Genomic DNA, 21,375 nt, shown 5'->3' with positions numbered 1-21,375 from the left:
CTTTTCTTTGAAATTCAACATTACTTACTAAAGTTTTCTGTCTTCCTCCCCACTGTCTTTTCGTCTATTTCTTTGCAAAAAACAAATCTTTTGAAGCTCCTTCTCATTTTTCCCAGTACAGTAAAAGACACAGTATTTGCATCCACCTTTCACAGCTAGCCAACAGTAATTCCCCATAGTGGAGAATATTAATTGTTGAATTTAACGGTTCTATTCATTCGTCAGGCCATGTCAGGCCATTTGTATTGCAGTTTTGTTGAATACAAGGGGAATTTTTATGATATATACTGTAGCTACTGTGTTTCATCAGTTTCAAGCTGAAATCTATTGGGAGGAATAAAGTAATACCCGCTGCCTGGTTGAAAATCAATCAATATGACAATTCCCTCACCCAGCAGCCCCATTAATCTGCCTGTCCAGAGGCTGATGGATCTCAGTTGCGAACTTAACTTGAGTGAAATCACTTTATCTTTAACTGGTTTTGCGACACCGACATCCCATCGAACCAGCTCATTACTCTTTATCAGTCCCACCTTTGTAGTCACTTCATGTGTTGTTTGCAAAAGCTGTTAAAGTTTGAGTTTTGCCACTTGCCATCAAAGTAGCAACTGCTAGGGTCTCTAAACTTGCGAGATGACAGGTTATTAAAACTTTGTCTAATACCTGTGAGTTCACGACATTCAATTTACAGAGTACAGGTCAATTTTAATTGGGTGGTGTGAACAAAACAACATAAGAAAATGTAATTTTTCCATTTTGACCAAAGAAAATACACATGGTTACATGCCTTCAGCTTTTTCAGGCATAAAATGGAGATCAACATAGTGCACGCAGTCAGTGCCATGCTGCTGAGGCATAAGTGACCTGGTATACAATGTCATGCTCTACATGAACTGTGAGACACTATGTAACCCACTCATCCAGGATTGGCTTATCTGGACTTGGTAGTTAAACTCATTTTATTTTGAAGCTGAATTGTATAGCAGACTTTCAGACATGTGGTTGTCATGGGAATAAGAGTCAAGGTACATGGACAGTCCATCAGAGGCCCCCGCCCGTCTGGCGACATAGAAAGCATGAACCAATCTCTATGTGACCGTGCAGGCTTAGACTCAGGGGGTTATATTTTCCCGTCTGTAGCTTCTTTCACAGCATAGGTAGCGCTGGAGAAAAGATTTGTTGTTCTGTCTATGGGAATGAATACATACTGTGACTATACCAGCTACCAACAGGCCACAACATATACTGAGTGCCATCGGTTTGCTGACGCCCAAGAAACAATTATGTGACAAACTGCCACTCACTTTCAGCTTCCATGTTGTTGTGATTTGAGTTGCAACCTTTCTGACAGATCATGCCATGTAGGTGCCTGGAGGCAAGCACTTTTCATGGGCATGATCCTTCTCATTTGACCTTGTAGACATGGAGTAGATCTTCATCAGGGATGGCAATGGAGTGAGCTGGTAACATTGATACCATTTATACATTTATACCGAGGTAGCTTTCCCTTTATTATTACACGGCTTTGTTGAATACTCAGTTCTGATTGGTCGATCACGGCGTTCTACAGTCTGTTATTTCTTTATAGCAGACCTGTTACTATGTATGAAAGACCGTTGCTATGGATGCAGTTCTAATCTTGGACTCTGGTGGACCATTTCTGTATCAAATGATTTCTTAAGTAAGTAGCTGTTTAATAAGTTGGATAATGTACAGCTAGCGGGTCATTGTTGTGAAATAAACCCCTTCAGGGTGATGAGAGACCCCTCCGATCAGATACTGATTATAGTCTGGCCTTTGTAAAGCACTCGGGAAACAAAACGGACATCCCTTCTTTGACCAACAGTCTGTGTGATATCAGAGATGGTATAGTAGGTTCATAGTTAGGGTTTTGAATTGATCCCCTGAGCAACAACACACTGAGCCGTATCAGGGACACAAGCCGACTCTGCATGTGTAATTAATATCAGTGCATGCCTGCATACTGTAAGTGGTATAACATTGTACTACTGTAAACTTAGCATAGAAACAAAACCTTTTATCTTTTTCATTTTCACTTCACTGCCGCCTCGTATGTAAATGACTGTTAAGAAGAATATTACAAAGAATCCATGAGTTATTTCGTCACCCCACTAGGCCTGGCACAGATAGAAAAAGGTTGGCATGTGTTCATATTTTCATATGCAGTAAACAATGCATCTAATTCATACTGAGAATTAAAGCATCAGTGACAGCTGGAAGATCAGCAGGTGACTCCTGCCCTTAATAGAAGCTAGCAGACATTATACTTTAGTGGGCTGTTCCCTGCAGGGATGCACCGTAATTGAACTGAGTTCAAAGCTGCATCAAAACATTTTACCTAGAGGATTAAAATCTTTCAGCCAATGTCTTATTGCCTGCAGACACTCACAGCACAATGGACTTGTTTTTTGTGTCTAGTGCTTCACAGTTCTGAATGGTATGTACGCTATATCATGGGAACAAAGTCTGCATGTTGCAATTTCATGTTTGGATGCACAGTATTGCAGTTAGGTCATGTTAACACATGCTGATAATTTGAAAGGTTCTCCCCTGTCATGCCTTTTTGGGCTTCATTTCTCCAAACAGATGGAATACACATCAAATTAGCAAAGATGCTAACCTAAGTAGAATATAAACGGAGCCATGGAGATGGAGATTTTATCAAAAGCAATGTTTAATGCTATCTTTTATGGAGGTCCAAGGTGTGCAATATTAAAAACATTTTAAAAAGAAATAAGGCAGTCAAAGTTAACGCGATAATAACGTGTTAACGCAAATTAGTTTTAACGCCACTAATTTCTTTAACGAATTAACACCACTTGCGGTTTCTAGGTTGTAGCGGGATCAGCTTTGAAGTTAGAGTGAATATACTGGTATCTTATGAAACTAGAAAACCTAAAGAATCCGTTGGTACCAACCACGTTATAGTAGGTCGAGAAGAAGGTTAAATAATGCTCCAAATTTGTGCTAACGTTTTCTTAAAGACTACAAGGTGTACCAAATGTATTGTCACAATACAGGATACTGCGTCTCAATTACAGACTTTAACTACTATTTTTGATACCATTTTGTCTCTTTAGTGAGCCTCTTAATCCATACAGAATGTTCTACAGTCTTTAGCCCAATAATAAACCAACTGAACTAACTTTTCTTTTAACCTTTTTCTACGACGTCTTCCCGCTGTGCTAAAAGTTACTTTAGTTCATCATATACTGTAGCATGCTGTGTCTGTTCGTGCAGCAGCAACAACAAAGAGGCAAACGGCTGTTTTTGTGCTTGACTTTTTTTATTGTACTGTTTGAGATTCAAGTTAACTTTGATTTTAGGAGGAAAGAATTGACTTTTTGACACATTTTGAAGTTTACTGTCTTCCTCCTCGTTGTTTTTCTTTCATTTCTGTGCAAAATCCAAATCTTTTGAAGCTCCCTCTTATTTTTCCCACTATAGTATAAGACACAGTAGAGAAGATACGTGCTTGCATCCTCCTCCCACTATCCACAGCTAGCCAGCAGTCATTCACCAACAATGGAGAGGCAAATTAATTGCTGAATTGAATTGTTCTATCTATTGGCATGCCTACTGTCAGGAATTTTTGTTTGATGTGAATACAAGGGGTATTTTAATAATATATCCTGTAGCTACTGTGTTTCATCAGTTCAAGCTGAAATCTATAAGGAGGAATGAGCCAATAGCTGCAGCCTAGTTGAAAATCAATCAAATATGACAATTCCCTCACCGAGCAGCCTCAGTCATCAAGGACATAAAGACGTGATTGGCTCAATGGCTTCCTGTAGGACTCCACTAATCAAAGGCAGAATTATTTCAAAGCTGTCTGGGGAGAAAACATCTTACAATCACATCTGTGCAGTCCTCCCTTGAGCCATTGTTATACTTTGATAAGTGCAGAGCCACGCTGTAAGCAAGATGCCATTAAGCTTCTCTGTTTGAGTGTGACATGTTTTGAAAACGAATCATTTTCACGGGCGGAAATAAACAAAGCAATTGGCCACATTTCACCCCCACGGACAGTGAACAGATAATATAAGAGGTTGATAGATGGTAAAGATGGAATGGAAATGTCAGTCCCTGAAATAGCAAATCTAATCCATCAAACAACATAACAAACAAAACCTATTCCTGCTGCATTACGTTGGATCTTTTTGTCAAGGTTGTGATCCTGCGTTTCCTTCAGTAAGTCTATTTACACACATAAGCAGTTAATTACCGTCAAATACCCTTCACTTCTTTCTTATCACACAATGGAGACAGTCTTCTCTTAAAAAACAACAATGTTGGTCTTTTGTCAAGCTTAAAACAACCTGTTATTGTTTAAAGATGCGTTAACCATATAGACGGCACGTCAGAAAAACGCTTGTTGTTGCTGTTGCTAGTGGATTGTACGTTTTTTCAAAGCGTCCATCCACTATCTTCTGCTTATCAGGGGCCAAGTCGCGAGGGCAGCAGCTTTAGCAGGGTATTCCAGACATCCCTCTCCCCGGCAACGTTTTCCAGCTCTTCCTGAGGCGTTCCCAGGTCAGATGAGATATATATAACCTCTCCAGCGTGTTCTGGGTCTACCCCGGGGTCTCCTACCAGTTGTATGTGCCCGGAAAACCTCAAACGGGAAAACCTCAAACTCCCTTTCGACACGAATGAGCAGTGGCTCTACTCTGAGCTCCCTCCGGATGTCTGTGCTCCTCACCCTATCTCTAAGGCTGAGCCCAACCACCCTACGAAGGAAACTCATTTCGGCCGCTTGTATCCGAGATCTCATTCTTTCGGTCACTACCCAAAGCTCATGACAATAGGTGAGGGTTGGAACGTAGATGGACCAGTAAATCGAGAGCTTTGCCTTCCGACTCCACTCCCTCTTCACCACAACAGTGCGGTACAGCGCCCGCATAACTGCTGACGCCGCACCAAACCGCCTGTCCATCTCACTCTCCCGTTTACTCTCACTCGTGAACAAGACCCCGAGATACTTGAACTCCCTCGCTTTGGGCAGTGACTCAATCCCAACCCGGAGGCGCTATCCACCATTTTCAAAGTGCCATGCATCAAAGGGTGTCCAGCCCACATTGGCTTAAAAGACACTACAGACCAGGGCTTAAAGGGAGATTTGTCAAGTATTTAATGCTCTTATCAACATGAGAGTGGGCAAGTATGCTTGTTTTATGCAAATGTCTGTATATATTCATTATTGGAAATCAATTAACAACACAAGACAATGACAAATATTGTCCAGAAACCCTCACAGCATAAAAAAAATATGCTCAAATCATAACATGTCAATGCGCGTTATCGTGTTTACTTTGACAGCCCTACTACAGACATAACAGATAGGAGCAATAACATAAAGACGAAATACAATACACCTCCATGCATGTCAAAGAAAGTGTCAAAGTGTCAAAACAAATATTAACACAATCCATCTTCCACATCACAGCTATAAAACAAAACGTCTGAGACTGTGGCTTTAACACATCAAACAAAAAGCGCCCTCCTACACTGTTGGTAGGCATTAGATAGACTGAGCTAGGTGAAACACTTTGTCTGTAAATGGGTACTGAAGTCCTTCATCAGACGATAGATAGATAGATAGATAGATAGATAGATAGATAGATGTATCAGCATATTCTGCAGACATTTAAAGGAAAAGCCTGTATCAAGTGCATTTTATTTTCAACCTCTCCCAGATCACACAGGTGATCGAATGCTTTAAAGTGAGGCATCCATTTAAACGGACTACCGAGTGTGCTTAAAAATATGGCAGGTCGTTCTGTCAAGTGGAGAAAAGCTTTCAAAAACTTGACAAGATGATCTTCCTTTTTTAAAGCACATTTACGGCCTATAATTGGCTACTTAGTATGTATGGAGTTTCAAAGTGCAAGTTTTTTTTCGTGCATAAAGGGTTACAGAGGTCAAATCACATTCATTTTCTACACTTCAGCGGCTTGGATGGACATGGAACTCAACAGTTTTAGAAAAATATCTTGCTCATTGATTAAAAGTCAAAGGTCGGTGCAAAGAGACACATCAACTGTGACTACCAAAGAGCTGACAGCGAGCAGAAGCTTCACTTTGTAGAAATCTATTGATACATTCATTAATTCAATTCACTTCACACTACATTATGGTTCAGGCCTGATTGAACCCTCTGGCTTGCTTTTATCCCAAGTTTAAATAATTCTAACTAATGGCCATAACATGAACTGACAGCATAGTTCAATTACTATAGGTTCCTCGTTTCTCAAGATAGAAGCATGCTTCTATCTTGAGAAACCATAAAGATACCATGAAAAGAACATAGCACTTAGAACAAATAAATGATGTAACCATGTGGCTCCTCTCCCACTTTGAAACTTACTCTGGTATCTATGTTCTATACGTGACAGTAACCTACTTTTATTTAAAGGTGCTAAATGCGAGATTTGGAGCATTTCTATTGGCTCCGCATGGCTCTCAACATGGATACAGCTGAGCCAACGGCTCAAAGCTAACAGTGCAAACAACGGTAACAGTGCTGACAGAGCTAACAGTGTTAACCTGGGGGGGAACCGTAGGGTGGGTGCTACGCTTCTGTAACAGCGCCGTCGGTTGGGACGGCGTTATCAGCTGTAACCGCCTTATGAGAGCAGTGTAGAGCGGCAGCTGTGAGCTAGCCAGTTGGGCACGCTCACATGCACAAACATGCACTAAAAGCACGCACAGCCGGCTCGGTTATGTCAACAAAGCTGATAGAAGCTCTGATTACAACACACACAGCGAGACAGTGACTTCATTCTCTGCTCAGGTAGACATTACTCCTCTATATCTTTACATAGCAAAATAGTTGTTTGATGCTTTATTTATGCTCTCGATATCGTATAGAAAACCTTTAAAACATGATGATATAATGACAGAATTTGCACCATTTAAAGCCAATTTATGTCAAAGTAAAGATTAACTGGTTAACGGTTAAGCTCTGCTCTTTGCTGATGAGGCAACATTATCAGTTCACCACATTACAGTACATTAACCAACATTTGCAAACAATGGGATACACTTTCATGTACTTTTTATTGCTAGATTTCAGTTTGTTCATTAACGTAGGCTAGTAGGCTATAGCTCAAGTGAAATCAGTGAAAACATGTAGATTCTTGAAATAAAATAAAATCTAATAATATTGGGTAGAAATAGGCCACTAGAAATGTGTTGATGTTCAGCCTCAAGTCTATCTGTGAAGTCAGCGGTAAAATTTTATTACACAATCTGCTAAAGTCCCTACGGCTAGCTTAAATGGAAGTTTACTGATACAATCTATACTTTACTCTCTCTTTTAATTGTCTTTTGTATGAATTTCTCTTCCGCTAAGATCATTTTGTTTTATTGCATCTGGCAACATACAGCTGAAAAAAAGAAATAAGGAACGTATATTTTTATACAGAACATCCAAAAAAAGAGAGTCAGTTCACTTTTCCCCTCTGATAACTATAGATATATGGTAAAAAATTAATGTTCTGGTGCAGGTATGTGAAGTGTTTGTTTTCTGATTCGAAGCCTCTCCATTTTTTAGGCCAATAGTGTACATGTGGCACACCTCACAGCTCACAATTGTACAATTTTGGGGGACAGGACACGTATGCCCAGAGCCTTTGTTTATCTCTGACATTGGCTTGAGATGGGAGTTGATCCCTCTCCATCTGGTTCAATATCACTGTAATCCCAGCATATTGACCCAACCAGTCAGATGCATCCATTCGTAGAAATGCTCAGAAACACCAAATCAAATATTAATAAAATAAGTGGAATAATATAATATTTCAGCTTGAATTCTGCATGAGCTCTCAACCACGGTTATCTCTCGTCGTATTCAGAGCGAAAGGCACTTTTGGATGAAACCAAAGAGAATAATTTTGAAGTAAATACCGTATTCACCTTTAAAACTTCTGACAGCCAAGGTTGTCTGTTTATCTGTTTGTCTCTATCGTGGGGTTTATCATGAAAAGGATGGATTTCTGTCAGCCTTCAATCTGAATGACTCAGCTCTTATTTCTTTGTTTTCTCTGACTGCCATTGTCTCAAACATACTTTTTCTTTAAAAATCACCATCAACACCATCTCATCTCCTTTTTCTTACTCTCTCTCCGCATTTCAAACCTGTCATATCATGTATTTCAGTCAGGTCTTTTTTGCTCCCCTTTTGCAAAGCCGGATGATTAGAGGACAAATGGTTTTAGGAAGACTTAATTAAAGGGGACATATGCTCATTTTCAAGTTCATACTTGTATTTGGGGTTTCTACTAGAACATGTTTAGATGCTTTAATGTTAAAAAAAACACATTATTTCTCTCTTACTGTCAGTATGAAACGCTCCGTTCTAGCACCTGTTTCTTTAAGGCCCCCTCCTGAAAAAGCCCAGTCTGCTCTGATTGGCTTGCAAGAAAAATACGGTGCATCTTTACAAAGGTAGTTCTAAAGGGGCCTTTCTCAAACCACCCCATTAACCCTCTCCCAACCCATTTCCACTCCATTTGCGGGTTCATGTGGAGCGTCCGACATATTAAGTGCCATCCCAAACCAATATGCGGGGAGTGGAAGTGGGTTATAAAAACCCTCTAACAGAGAGCCTGCATCGATGCCAACTCACTGGCCACGTGCAACGGCATTTGTGTTCGTCATGGAACGTGCTCCGTGTAACTACCCGTATTCTTAATACTGTGAACTTTTGCACATCCCCTGTGCACAAACCATGGTTATAAAATGACAGTTTCTATCGGAGAGAGGGAAGTTCGTCTCAAAGCTTGCCACTGTATTTACCCTACACCTTAAAGAAGGGTGCTTCATTCAGCTGCGAGTGTGTCTATAAAGTAGTAGAGGGGGGAGGGTCCGGTTTGAGAAAGACCCAAGCTGTGGGTGATATATTTTAATGAGCCTGCATGTGACATAGGAAGGGGAGCCAAATCTGAATGGTTGTTGAATCACATGTTTTCTGATTTAATCAGCCCACAATAAACTGACTGGGTTGTCTAATTTCACAGTCTGTGGGTTGGTAGACACTCTAGATATCCAAATGTATGTGCACAAGCACCGACAAAGTGAGTTTTTCATGATTATTAATCTTTAAGCCTGCAGGCTCCCAGGAGAGTTGCACACTCTTTACTTTAAGTCTCAGAAAGTAATCAATGTCTACCCATTACACTACGGCTAGACAGCTGGACCGAGAGAGATTCACCCATTCTGTAAATGCAAGGGGGACAAAATGTTTTACTGAAAAGTGCACCTACCAGTTTCCAGAGTAAATTACACTCATGGGAAAGCATAATGCATGAAAAGTCAATTAGGTCTGAGCTAGCACTGAGAGTGTTCCACTGTTTTTCCTCCTGGATATCACACAGCACGAACATTTCAGGGGTATTTACTTTTCTATTCAAATTTTTGGTTTCTTTCTCTTTCATGCTTCATTCAATATAAATAGTTTTTTTAATTTGACTTCAGTATCAGTTTAGTTTTTTGTTGGTTTTAAGGCCCCGTTTTTAGGCCAGTTTGATTGTTTTTCTCATTTTTGTTTGTTTTTTATTTAATTTCAGCTCCAGTTTTTGTATTTGTGTTAGAGTTGGAACTGCTTTAAAGATTAATAACTTCAAGATAGGTATTTTATCTATACAATAGGTATATAGTTGTAGGTGTAATAATGTCATAAATTGGTAATGATATTTATGGATTTTTTGACAAGGCAGCAGAAAACCCAACATGACATCTCTTAGTCTGTACAAAAAAATAGACCAAAGCTAAAACTTTAAAGTGAAAGTTGTGTGTTTTGAAGTGAGGTTGTATTAGGTGTATTACTTACAGTAGATGACGGCCGGTGTGCTCCCAGTTTGGAGAAGCAGACAGGAGCACCAGCACAGGAGCAAAGCAATACAGTGCTCTGGACGGGGGCAGCAGAAAAACCTATTTCAGACACCTAAAAGAAAGGCTCACCTAAAAAAAATATATATCCGTTTAAGTGTACGCTATATTTAGAATATTTTCACTGCTTTATCTTGCCGTTAGACAGCCCTTCTCCTTTCTGACGGGGAACTGAACTGAAAATTAATCTTATCTACTCTATCACCAAAACCAGCAGACTCAGATGTCAAAAACTATACATTTAACTTTCAGTTCAGTTCGCCGTCGGAAAAAATATTCTAAATATAGCGTACACTTAAACGGATATACATTTTCTTAGGTGGGCCTTTTTTTAGGTGGCTTAAATAAGTTTTTCTGCCGTCCCCATCCACAGCAGTACATTGCTTCGCTCCGGTGTCGGTACTCCTGTCTGTTTCTCCAAACTGGGGTATGCCGACCGTCATCTACTGTAAGTAATACACCTACTATGGATAAGTACCTCATACAACCCCACTTCAAAACACCCGAAATATCCCTTTAAAAGATGAAACTTAAAATTCGAATGCAAAAACTCTGGCATCCATTCATTCATGAAAGTCACTCAGACTGAGAAATGATGAAAAGATGGTTTGGCAGCATGTCTACATGGTCAATTTATTTATTTTTGAAGTCAGGACAGGCCATTCTTAGTGGCACTGTGCCAAATGTATATCAGCAGTGCTGCTCCAAAATCTATCTCTCATGGCTTCTGTATCTTTGCCTGGAAGTGTGTGATTCACTTCTTTTAAAAGCTTTCAATATTTGTGGTTTTGGTGCCAAACACGACTCATCTTTATTCATTAGTTGCAGCTACAGTAGGTGTGTTACCGTCATTAAAGTGGCAAAACAACAGCACAGAGCGAGGACTAGATGAGGAAACACATGTTTATTCTAATTTTGGCACAGTTGAGGTTCGTCTTTGCTGCCGTCTGTGGCTTCCATACTGTCAGTTGGCGACTGATGCAACATTGTGCAAATTGAGTACAGCAGGAAATAGTAGGACAGTTAAAAATACGAATTTCCAGTCATAATTAATAATCATGAAGCTGGCAAACGTACAACGCTTCCTTCCTTCCTTCCTTCCTTCCTTCCTTCCTTCCTTCCATGCTGAATCTCCCTCCCCACTCCTGTTTTATTTGTATAACCCATTTCCTGTTTTGCTGCAGAGCTCATCATCACATGTATCGTCACACTCATGATGCACGTGTGACACACGTAAACAGTTCATGCACAGACAGAAATACACACAGATCTGTCCTACTTACCTGAGTGCTTTTTAGCCATGCAGATGGTGTCCTTTTTATTTGCCCAGGTGTGGAGATACCTGCCTGTGAAACCCCAACGGAGGTGAATGGAAGTTCTTTGATAGATCTCAAAGCATTGGAAAAATTACATTGGCAGCATCTCTCTCTAGAAACACTGGCCTAGTTACTCTGAATAATCCACAGACATTAGGAACTATATCTTTGGTAGTAAGTATTTTCACTGAGAACTGTTGATAGCAAGATCTGTTGAGTATACAAAGTAACCAGGATATTTTGGAGATGGAAGCTGCTGTCTTGAATGTGATTTTCAGCGCTTTGATCACTGCAATAAAACTCTGTAACTACTCTAAAGTATTTGGACAGCAGCAGAAATCTCAGAACCTCCATACATAAAACGGAAACTATCTGCATGGCTATATAGCATGAGAAGAGTATTGGTATTGGTATTGGTATTGACTACTTAATTTCTGGTATGGTGACATCCCTAATTGCATGCATTTAAATCAGAAGTAGGAAATACGAAGAGTAAAAACATGATGAATAATTTATCATGTCAATATTTGGACAGTTTTATTTATTAATAAGAAGTCCATTTGACTTGATTTTTCTTGCTTCATTTCTTACAACAACCTTCATCCTTTCCCCTGTTGTCCTTCAGGTTACGCTCCAGTCACAGGAATGTGCCACCCGGTCCGGAGCTGCACCCTCAACCATGAAGATGGCTTCTCCTCAGCCTTCGTTGTGGCCCACGAGACCGGACACGTGTAAGTTCTTCTTTTATGTTCTTCCTTCTTTGTCTGTGTTTGGAGCTCCTAAACACACACACTCGTCCTCCCAAGGTGACATTGTGTTGTGATACACATTGCTATTCTGCTGAATACCGCAGCCTCACATGTTCAATGTGAATGTCTTCCTGGGGCTCCATGATCTCTATGTTAACTGACATGTGGGACCTTTAAGCAGATTGGCCTTCAGCTCTCTGACAATGAACATGTTGTTCTTTATTGGATTTCATGGTTGTTTATCAAGCTCATGTCCAAACAGACAAGCAGCCTCAGCCACTGTTTGTTATAATATCCCCCTCTTTCTTTTCCCACTCCCGAATACATCTTACACATAGTACACACCTCCTGCTACATATTACTCTTTTGAAGTACCGATCACAACAACACCACTCGCTCTTAATTTCTCTCACACACAAAGAGATACCGCACACAGCTTGGAAAGTGATTAAAGCCTGCAACCCCTGAATCCCGCAGGAACACAAATCTTTCAAAACATGCGGGTGGAACTTCTCATTTATGCAACACAGAAAAGGCAAAGAGACAGAAAAAAGACAGATTTGATGGAAATTATGGATGAAGCATGAATATATTAAGAAAGCTTAATACATGCTGTGTCCGCAATCACTCACTGTTTGCTACCATAGCGCTCTACAATTACCCACCGCTATTTGATTTGAACATTTTGATATGTTTTTCACGTAGACGACAGAAAAATAAAATTCATTCTTGTAGTTTCTGCGAACAAACAGACCAAAAGTTTGCTATAATGTTTGGATTCTCAGGGCCAAATTCACAAAAGGATCGTGTGGCTTTTGCGGCTGTTAAACCCACACAAATAAGACAAAAAGAAGCCGTATAAAACATTCAAAAAATGTTCAGATTCAGCAGATGTAAACACCATCTGCAGGGCGAAAAAAAAAAGTTTTTATTTGTTGCTGTTTTTGAGCTTGTTGTTGGAATTGAAATGGCTTGGAAAGGGAGGCAGGACGTCTGTGTAGAGAGAAAAAGAAGCTGTCCTTCAGCAGGAGCCACAGCTGTTTGATGGAGTCAACCAGCTGAGACAGCAGGAAACCATACTGCTGAAATGTCCCTGAGCGGGACACCGAATCCTCAGACTTCACGGATGTTGCTCTGCATTTGACCCTCGGGGGCGAGTGAACAGAGGGTCTGAACTTCAGGGATCAATAGACTGGAAAACAAACAATGTGTAAACCAGGAGCTGTACTGAACACACACACACAGCTGCTGTGAGTGGAAATTCTGAGACAAGATGAAATCCTAGAAAGTAAAAAGAAAAGATCCTGAGAGAGCAGTTAAGAGAAGGAAGGATGGTGTTTGAAAATCTTAAGTGCTTCCTAAGCTGAGGAGATAAACGGCTGCATGAGGCAGGAAGAAAGATCTTAAACTGCTGTTAGTGAAGATTGAACAGGGGTGTTTGTTTGTGGCTGATCTTGATCACGGATATGTTGGCATTTCTTACTCAATAATCAGTGTTCTTTCACAGTATTGGGTATTTTATCTCAGTATCATTAACAGCCCTGTTGTACAAAATGAATGATGATCACAACTTTATCAGTGAATGGCACTTTACTGTCTGCTAGGGAGGGCACTTGTAGCCTGATAATCCAAGTTGATATCATGCCAAAGCGTATAATAGACCCGCTTGTTCACCAGAGGATAGCAAGTCAGTGTCACGTTTTGCCTCGTTGTTTAGACAACCAAAACCACTTAGTTAGGTTTAGGAAAAGCATCATGGTTGGGCTTAAAATAAGTACGTAAACTCAGTAAAATACAAAACAACGGTCTCCTGGTTAAAAGTCCTGTGTTTGTTGGACCCATCCACCTCCCCTCCCATGCCGTAAGCAGTCTTTCTCACTTTTTTATTCTACGTCACTAGCTTTGAGCGTAGCATTTTCACACAGCTGCATTTACATTGCAGTCATTACACACTACATGGCGTTAAAGTAACACACCTAAAGCAAGAACGGCGTTCTTATTACACGCTTTTGCCTTGTGCATTATTGTGTCGTTCACACGCCTTTTCTTGCGACTCGGCTGAATAATCGCACTGAATTGCCATTTTGTTTCACTTCATTAATCCGGGGGCGTTGCGGCTTTAAGAATGTCAGATTAAGAGTTGTTATTTCCATGAATTGGCTTATGACGACATTCATATCTGCGTCAACCTAATCCACGCTCTATATCTCATGGATGCACCAGCTATCAACCTGTGTAAGCAGATGACGTCTCTGCTCTTAATCTTGCCTATAAAGCTGTGATTGGTTTATCGAACTAGGGAAAGGGCCGTCAATTAGCATAACACCAGACCTGTTTGAATCAATGAACAAACTGGAGATGTGGATGGTAATTCAAAGGACTGGAAACAGACTAAGCCGCTTGAACTCTGCTTTTGCTGCCAGCTCACTCCCCACATAGCTTTGCCCTCAACTGCCGCATCACAATCCTGCATGCGTGTACCGACTTTGTTTTTAATTAACCTGCTGCCACGGTTAGGACCTTTTTATTTAAAGGGACTTCTTGAAAGATGAAGTAGTGTCAGATCATTATGTCCTCAGGCATGCCTTGTTAATCCGATGGGGAGGATGTGTCTTTAATTAAGACGAGCCACCCTTTGTTTCTAGGTATCCATACACCAATCAAATCAGGTGACCATAGCTCCAAGGAAGAGTAAATGTTTAAGATGTGACTTTAGTGGCACCACAGTAAAGACCTGCCCTAATTACTTTCAGTATGTTATTATTATTTTTAGTTTTTTTAAAGCACTCTATGAGGTTTTAAAGAATGTAGTTCATTCATTTCAGACTGATTATTATGCTACTACAATAAAATGTTCAAATCAACAGCAGCCTCCTTAGAAGATCTTTGTACCTGTCAAACAAGAGTTTGAGGAGACGTCGATTTAATCAGCAGCAAAGTAAGCAGAGCAGGGTGACATTGAAGAGACACACTGAGAAAAGCAAAAAAGTGGAATGGTGTTCATGACGAACACAATGTGTCAGACACACTCACCCACACATCAAAGCGTGTTGACAGCCGGGTTGAGTCTGGGTGCGTAATTTGTCACCACCATATGTAAGTGATAACACATGATATATATCTATATATAGTGATATATGGAAGTACAGGAGGATCGACGTGTTATGAACCCCACGACCTGAAACAGAGTCTACTATTTTTTGTATCATAACTCCCGAGGGTGTGTTGTGTTGTTTATACCACGGTCATTTACAACACCAAAAAGAGAAACTGTAATGAAATTGTCCAACATTTTTGTAAAGCTTGTTTGTTGTCAGTTTTAAGCCAAGTTCACACTACACAACTTTCAAAGTGGTCAGATCGCAGTACTGTTCACGCTACACAACTTGCTGTCTTGTAATCAGGAGTCAAGTCGTTTTCACACTTCATGACTGACTGGAGACAGGAGGTCACACACTACAAGATCTTTCACCAGGAGGAATCCCCGATGGCGTCTCCAAACTACGTTTTGTCATGAAAACACGCGAGAAATGCGCGAGACACATGGACCTGTTTCCACACTCTTTTTTAATATTTATTCTTCTAGGTGCAACAACAACTTTGCTCCGTTTTGCAAATACATCACATGCAGTTAGTTCCTATTGTTACAGGCGACCCCTCCTCGCCCAGGTTTCCCCTCAATCCGTGTTTTGTGCTTTCATTGGCTTTAGCTCGTGGTCGGAGTCCCTGACAGGTCCAGATATTTAGCATGCTAGATATCTGGACGCTCATGTCACTTGAGCACCGGTGTGCGAGCGGTAAGCCAACACTGATTTGCCTCTGATCTGGGGCTTTTGTTGTGGAGCTCCTAAAACTGTCGGGGAGCGGAAAATCAGGGCTAAAGTCGTGTAGTGTGAACTAGACAGTAGGGCGTCAGTATGCTTCAGACCTACTGATTTTCAGTTTTAACAGCATCTGAAACCCCCTGCACACACACCTTCTGATAGCAACAATTTTTTGTTTTGTTTCCAAAATCAACATTGCAACAATTACACCCACTTCACTGAGCGATTGGCCAGGTGAGCCGAGTGAGAAAGCACACTGGATTTTAAATTTCTCGAGCTCTCTTTTTTCATTCTTCTCAAGTAACCCTTTTTGCTTGTATAAACGAGTGTAACACAAGTAATGTTTTTGATGAGAGGCTGTCAGAAAGTGCCACTTATCCACACATATACTATTCATTGCATCGAGACAACAAAGATGCTCTTGGAGAGAAATCAGCGAGGCAGTGTGACGCAGCAGGGAGGAAGCTATGATGGTCTGCATTTTGTTACAAGCATACTTTACCCTGAACCCATGCAGGCTGTTCTTATACACTGTTCATAGCTTTACCTACAAAAAGTAAAGCACTGTAATTCATATACAACCCACATAATCGTGAGCCAGGACAGGTGACTAAGTATAAATAGCAACAAAGTCCGCGTAGGGAGGATATCGCTGTTTGTGTCCCGCGTGATACCAGATGTCAAAGTTCATTTATTTCTCTCATAACTTCTGTATCTAAGCAACGCCACCTCCATAGTTATTTTAATCCAAACACGATCTTTTTCTAAACCTGAGTAGTTCTGTTGCAAAAATAACTTTTGGTAAGATATCATACGAACAGTTGCAGGAGGATGCATTGACCCATGCTTAGGTTGATTTCTTTTCTTGTAATTGTAACAGAGCAGAAAGCCGACTATTGCAATTATTTTCTGCACTTTCGCACATTAATTTAGAATAGGACTTAAATATTGACTCAAACTTATATACTGTATATATATATGTGCCACACAATCCAAAATGAGTACTTTCTGCTGCCAGGAGCAGTGTGTAGGATTTAGTGGTATCTAATGTCAAACTTATTTAAGTATACAAAGCAGTATTGTTAAAAAATTAAGCATATTTTTGCATATAAGTTCATTTTTGACCTGAAAAAAAAAGACATAACTCAAAATCCACTTACTAGCTGGAGCTTTCAACCACGTCTCATGGTCTTGATCAGTGGATGTTTGGAGTTTGGTCAGTCGGGCAAACTCATACTAAGCATATTTTGTTTTTGCTGTAAAGCACATTCAACTGCTGACAGTTTATTAACCTTTGTGAGCCGAATGGAGACACTGCACTACATCTTTGGATACATCATCTCAAAAATAATGGGAAAAAGAAACCATGCACACTGGGTCCAGTAGGCTTTTTCTTATTCCTGGCGAAAAAATTTGCATCATAAAGGGACAGATTCACAAGCTGATACCGGAGCGGCAGAAGCGCTTCAACATTTCCTGCATTTCTAAAAATAACTGACAAGGAATTTGTGTTGGTGACACTGGAACGCACGGTATCGACGCCTCGTCTGCTGACACAAGAGTTTATTGATGCTCACGGTGTGTTCGCAAAACACGACCTCCCATTCAGAGCACGGAACAGTACAGGATGTAGCAGTGCACAATGAAAACACTGGCTTCTAAGCAAACCTTTTTTTTTTGTTTTAGCTTTCTCTCACTGTTCATCCAGGCTGTGTGATGGGTTGTGGGTTGGGGAACAACAAAGAATATTGGCTGAAAATCCAAAATGTTGTGTTTCAACGATAACAAACAACGATGTATCTCTACAAAAACTCTATAATTATCTATAATATTTTTCTCACATGCACAACATTATAGCGACATGTAGGTGAGGCAGCAATAGGAAAGAACATAATATGAAGACAAATGATGCATAATGATTGCTAAAGCCCACAGGAGGCACTTATTTATGAACCACTTCTTTGTGGCTGTTTAAATCAGTTTATTGTAAGTCGTTAGATATTAACAAAAGTTACATTAGTGATCTTGTAAGTTCACGTAAAAAGCAAAGTCCGCTGGGTCCAATTATTTTTCATAACAGAAAATGTTTATTCTCTCAAATCTGCCAACAGAAGCAGATATGAATAAACATCAGTACATAAACATTATAAATGGTTTGCAGCATAGTTTTTTCAGAATCAGTTTAAATACTCCTCTGTGGGTTTTATCTTCTAAACTCTATGGCCAGCACTTTTTCCATCAAAGCAAAGCGGAGCAAAAAGAGATCTGTAGGAAATGTTCATTCTTTTCAAAGTTGGCCAGTATTGATCCCAGTTATATATTCTGTTTTATAACAATGTTTTGAAGTTTGAAAGTTCCTTCTTGACCTTTGAAATAGTGTTTTGATGGAAGCTTAACTAACTAGCTTCCTCTGAAACTTTCTGAGACATCACTGTCGTCATCATGGGATGCAGTTTGCTCAGATGTCATGGAAATGGAGCTGTTGACACACAAGTTGTTAGAATTGTATCCATTGCACTTCAGGACTTCACTTCTGAAGAAGAAGAAGCAAGAGGCAGCAAGAGGAAGAAAGGAAGAAAAAGCAAAAAGAAGAAGGATGAAGAAGCAAGAGGAAGAAAAGAAGAAGAAGAACGAAGGAGCAAGAACAGGGAAGGAAGAAGAAGAACGAAGCAAGAGGAAGGACGAAGAAGAAAGAGAAAGTAAGGAAGACGAAGGACAAAGAAGCAAGATGAAGGAAGGAGGAAGAAGAAGGAAGAAGGACCAAGAAGCAAAAGGAAAGAAGGAAGAAGGATGAAGCAAGAGGAAGGACGAAGAACAAAAGAGAAAGGAAGGAAGACGAAGGACAAAGAAGCAAGATGAAGGAAGGAGGAAGAAGAAGGAAGAAGGACCAAGAAGCAAAAGGAAAGAAGGAAGAAGGATGAAGCAAGAGGAAGGACGAAGAAGAAAGAGAAAGGAAGGAAGACGAAGGACAAAGAAGCAAGATGAAGGAAGGAGGAAGAATAAGGAAGAAGGACCAAGAAGCAAAAGGAAAGAAGGAAGAAGGATGAAGCAAGAGGAAGGACGATGAAGCAAGAGAAAGGAAGGAAGAAGAAGGATGAAGAAGCAAGAGGAAGGAAGGAAGAAGAAGAAGGAAGGAAGAAGAAATGTTGGGGTGGTTAGGGTGATGCTGGGCAGGAAATTGCATTCTTGACTTTGGGCACTCCTCCGGGCACGTCCAACTGGTAGAAGGCCCGGGATAAAACCAGAACGCTGAGAAAGCTAGCCAGGGGGGCACGCTCACAAAAAAGCACTAAAAAGCCTGTGCGTCCGGTCCAGCTATGAAAACAAAACACAGAGCAACTCTGCTGTTTCATCCTTCTACAATAGTTTCTGGAGTTATTTCAGTTGGATTTTTGATCCCACTGTGAGTCTGTGTTTGTATTGAATTGGAAATGAAGAAGAGCAATTTCTTGCCTGCACCTCATAATCTATAAACAGCTTAGAGCTCAAATGTCGCACTGCATCATTTAAATGTTAAAAAGAAGTTTTTCAGAAAGTTATTTCTCAAATAGATATCTGAATTTCATTTTTGTTATTCATGAGTATCGAATTTTTCTCCTGGTTAAACAGAAATATCATCATTTCTGTTTTGCAAGTCAGTCTGTATCAGGACACATCACTCAACATTTGCACAACCCTTTACGTGATAGTTTCTTTAACACCTCAACTGTCTGTTTGTTCTGGTTTGGTTCAGTTGGGCTGGTGTGAAATTGTTCGTTCCAAGTCTGAAGGTGGTTATCGGTCCGGTTCCAGTTGGACTCTGGTTCAGACCAAACACAGACAGACTGTGTGAAAGGAGATATGTGAGGGAATTCAAAAGCTGAACTATTATTATATAAATTTGCTGATCATGGGAACTGCCAAGAAAGAGATCATATAAGTGATCTGTTTATGTGTTCTATATAATTATGCAAGATTATATGGTATCCACGGCAACATGTGCATATGCGCGTTAACACATGAGTGCAGGACCTTTCTCTAAATAACCTAGAAGTAAATAGGAGTTAAAACAGAGATTGTGTCCTTTTCAGTTTGGAAGTTTCTCAATAAAAAGTGAGTGATGTGTGTAATATGTTTTGTGTGCCTATATGTTGTGCTACTGACACTTTGAGTATTTTCCACATGCTGTACCAAAAACAATTTCCACCGACTCTGGCCGTGTGGCCATTATAGGGAAGAGAAGTGATTTGATGTCAAGTGAAAAGTAGCAGGTACACAATAAATATCTCCTGTAATATTACACTGCAAGACGCCTTGTTATTTATGATAATGTTCACTCTCAGTCTGCACCTATAATGGCCATAACCAATTAAGTCTATGTGGGTGTTGTGACAGCAGAGAAGATAGATTAACACATAAATTGCAGTTAAGTGCAGATGAATTAATGAAATTGCCTTTATACAAATAAATATATCTAATCTGCCATGGTAATGTACGGAGTAATAAACAGTAGAGATGCATGATATTCCTTATTAGTGCCAGCAATTACTACTGTATATATATACTAAAAACTTTAATGATGATGAAGCTTGAAGGAAGCAGATTTCTACCTTTTGAGATGACCAAAACCTTGAAACAACAGCGTGACATATTTACACATATAGCTCATATAACTACGGCTGTAAGCGACTGCAATTTTAGTGGAGTTAAACTGAATGTTAAACATCTCACAAAATTGAAAAAGTACAATAAATCTTTGAGTTTTTCTACTTGATAGTGTATAAGCAGCTTATTTACCTTAAACTCCTTGGGCATTGGTGTATCTTGATATCCTGCAGTTTGGTAAATATTTGCTTGTCTCTGTCTCTGTTGGAACAGGTTGGGCATGGAGCACGATGGCCAAGGCAACCGCTGCGGGGACGAGACGGCGATGGGAAGCGTAATGGCTCCTCTGGTGCAGGCGGCCTTCCATCGATACCACTGGTCGATGTGCAGCGGACAGGAGCTAAAGAGATACATCCAGTGAGTTCATGTTTGCAGTTAACAAACACATGTAGAAATGGAACTGTTTTAATACGTCATCCAAAAGAATAGGAATGCTGTTTCTGTCATTGACCATATTTGAACTCATACGGTTGCTGTCTTTGCTATTTTAGCAGTGGTAAAATTTGGCAGAGCTGCAGCCTTCAGTAAATGAATAAAGCTGAACGGATGTAATACTGTATGGTTAGAGAGACAGGCATTGATGACCAAAACAGAGCTTTATCTATAAAGCACTCAGAGAAATCAAACTTCTGTCAGGGCCACACAACTCTCCCAACTGCTCATTTCAATGCTAGAAAATGTTTAGACATTTTACATTTGGACCTGCTTATAAATACACCCAACAATAGACAATCATGCTGAATGGCAGCCATGATTTTTTTTAGAGAATACCTAAATCCTTTCTGGGAATTTAAAAAGCAAATATAAGATGCAAAATTTCATCTGAGTCGAACTAATGACCATTAATTTATCATGTTGCTCGTTGCCATTTATATATATAATTTGCTAATATATTTTTGCAGTTGCGACTAGATGTGTGCACCTGTCATC

The 21,375-nt window shown here is 40.1% G+C and overlaps 1 protein-coding gene across 3 annotated transcripts in view; it reads left to right on the top strand.

Annotated features, from left to right (window-relative positions):
• The window catches only part of adamts3 (ADAM metallopeptidase with thrombospondin type 1 motif, 3), a 168,572-nt gene that overhangs the window by 87,384 nt on the left and 59,813 nt on the right, over nucleotides 1-21,375 (top strand). For all 3 annotated transcript variants that reach the window (XM_074638806.1, XM_074638807.1, XM_074638805.1), the window contains 2 exons: nucleotides 11,854-11,959; nucleotides 20,659-20,802. In XM_074638806.1, the coding sequence (XP_074494907.1) occupies nucleotides 11,854-11,959; nucleotides 20,659-20,802 (250 nt within the window). The remainder of the gene's footprint in view (nucleotides 1-11,853; nucleotides 11,960-20,658; nucleotides 20,803-21,375) is intronic.

The sequence above is a fragment of the Sebastes fasciatus genome, chromosome 6 (genome assembly GCF_043250625.1).
Source record: "Sebastes fasciatus isolate fSebFas1 chromosome 6, fSebFas1.pri, whole genome shotgun sequence".
Classification (NCBI taxonomy): Eukaryota; Metazoa; Chordata; class Actinopteri; order Perciformes; family Sebastidae; genus Sebastes; species Sebastes fasciatus.
The sequence above is the reverse complement of the archived record's forward strand: the minus strand, read 5'-3'. Positions and strand labels throughout refer to the sequence as shown.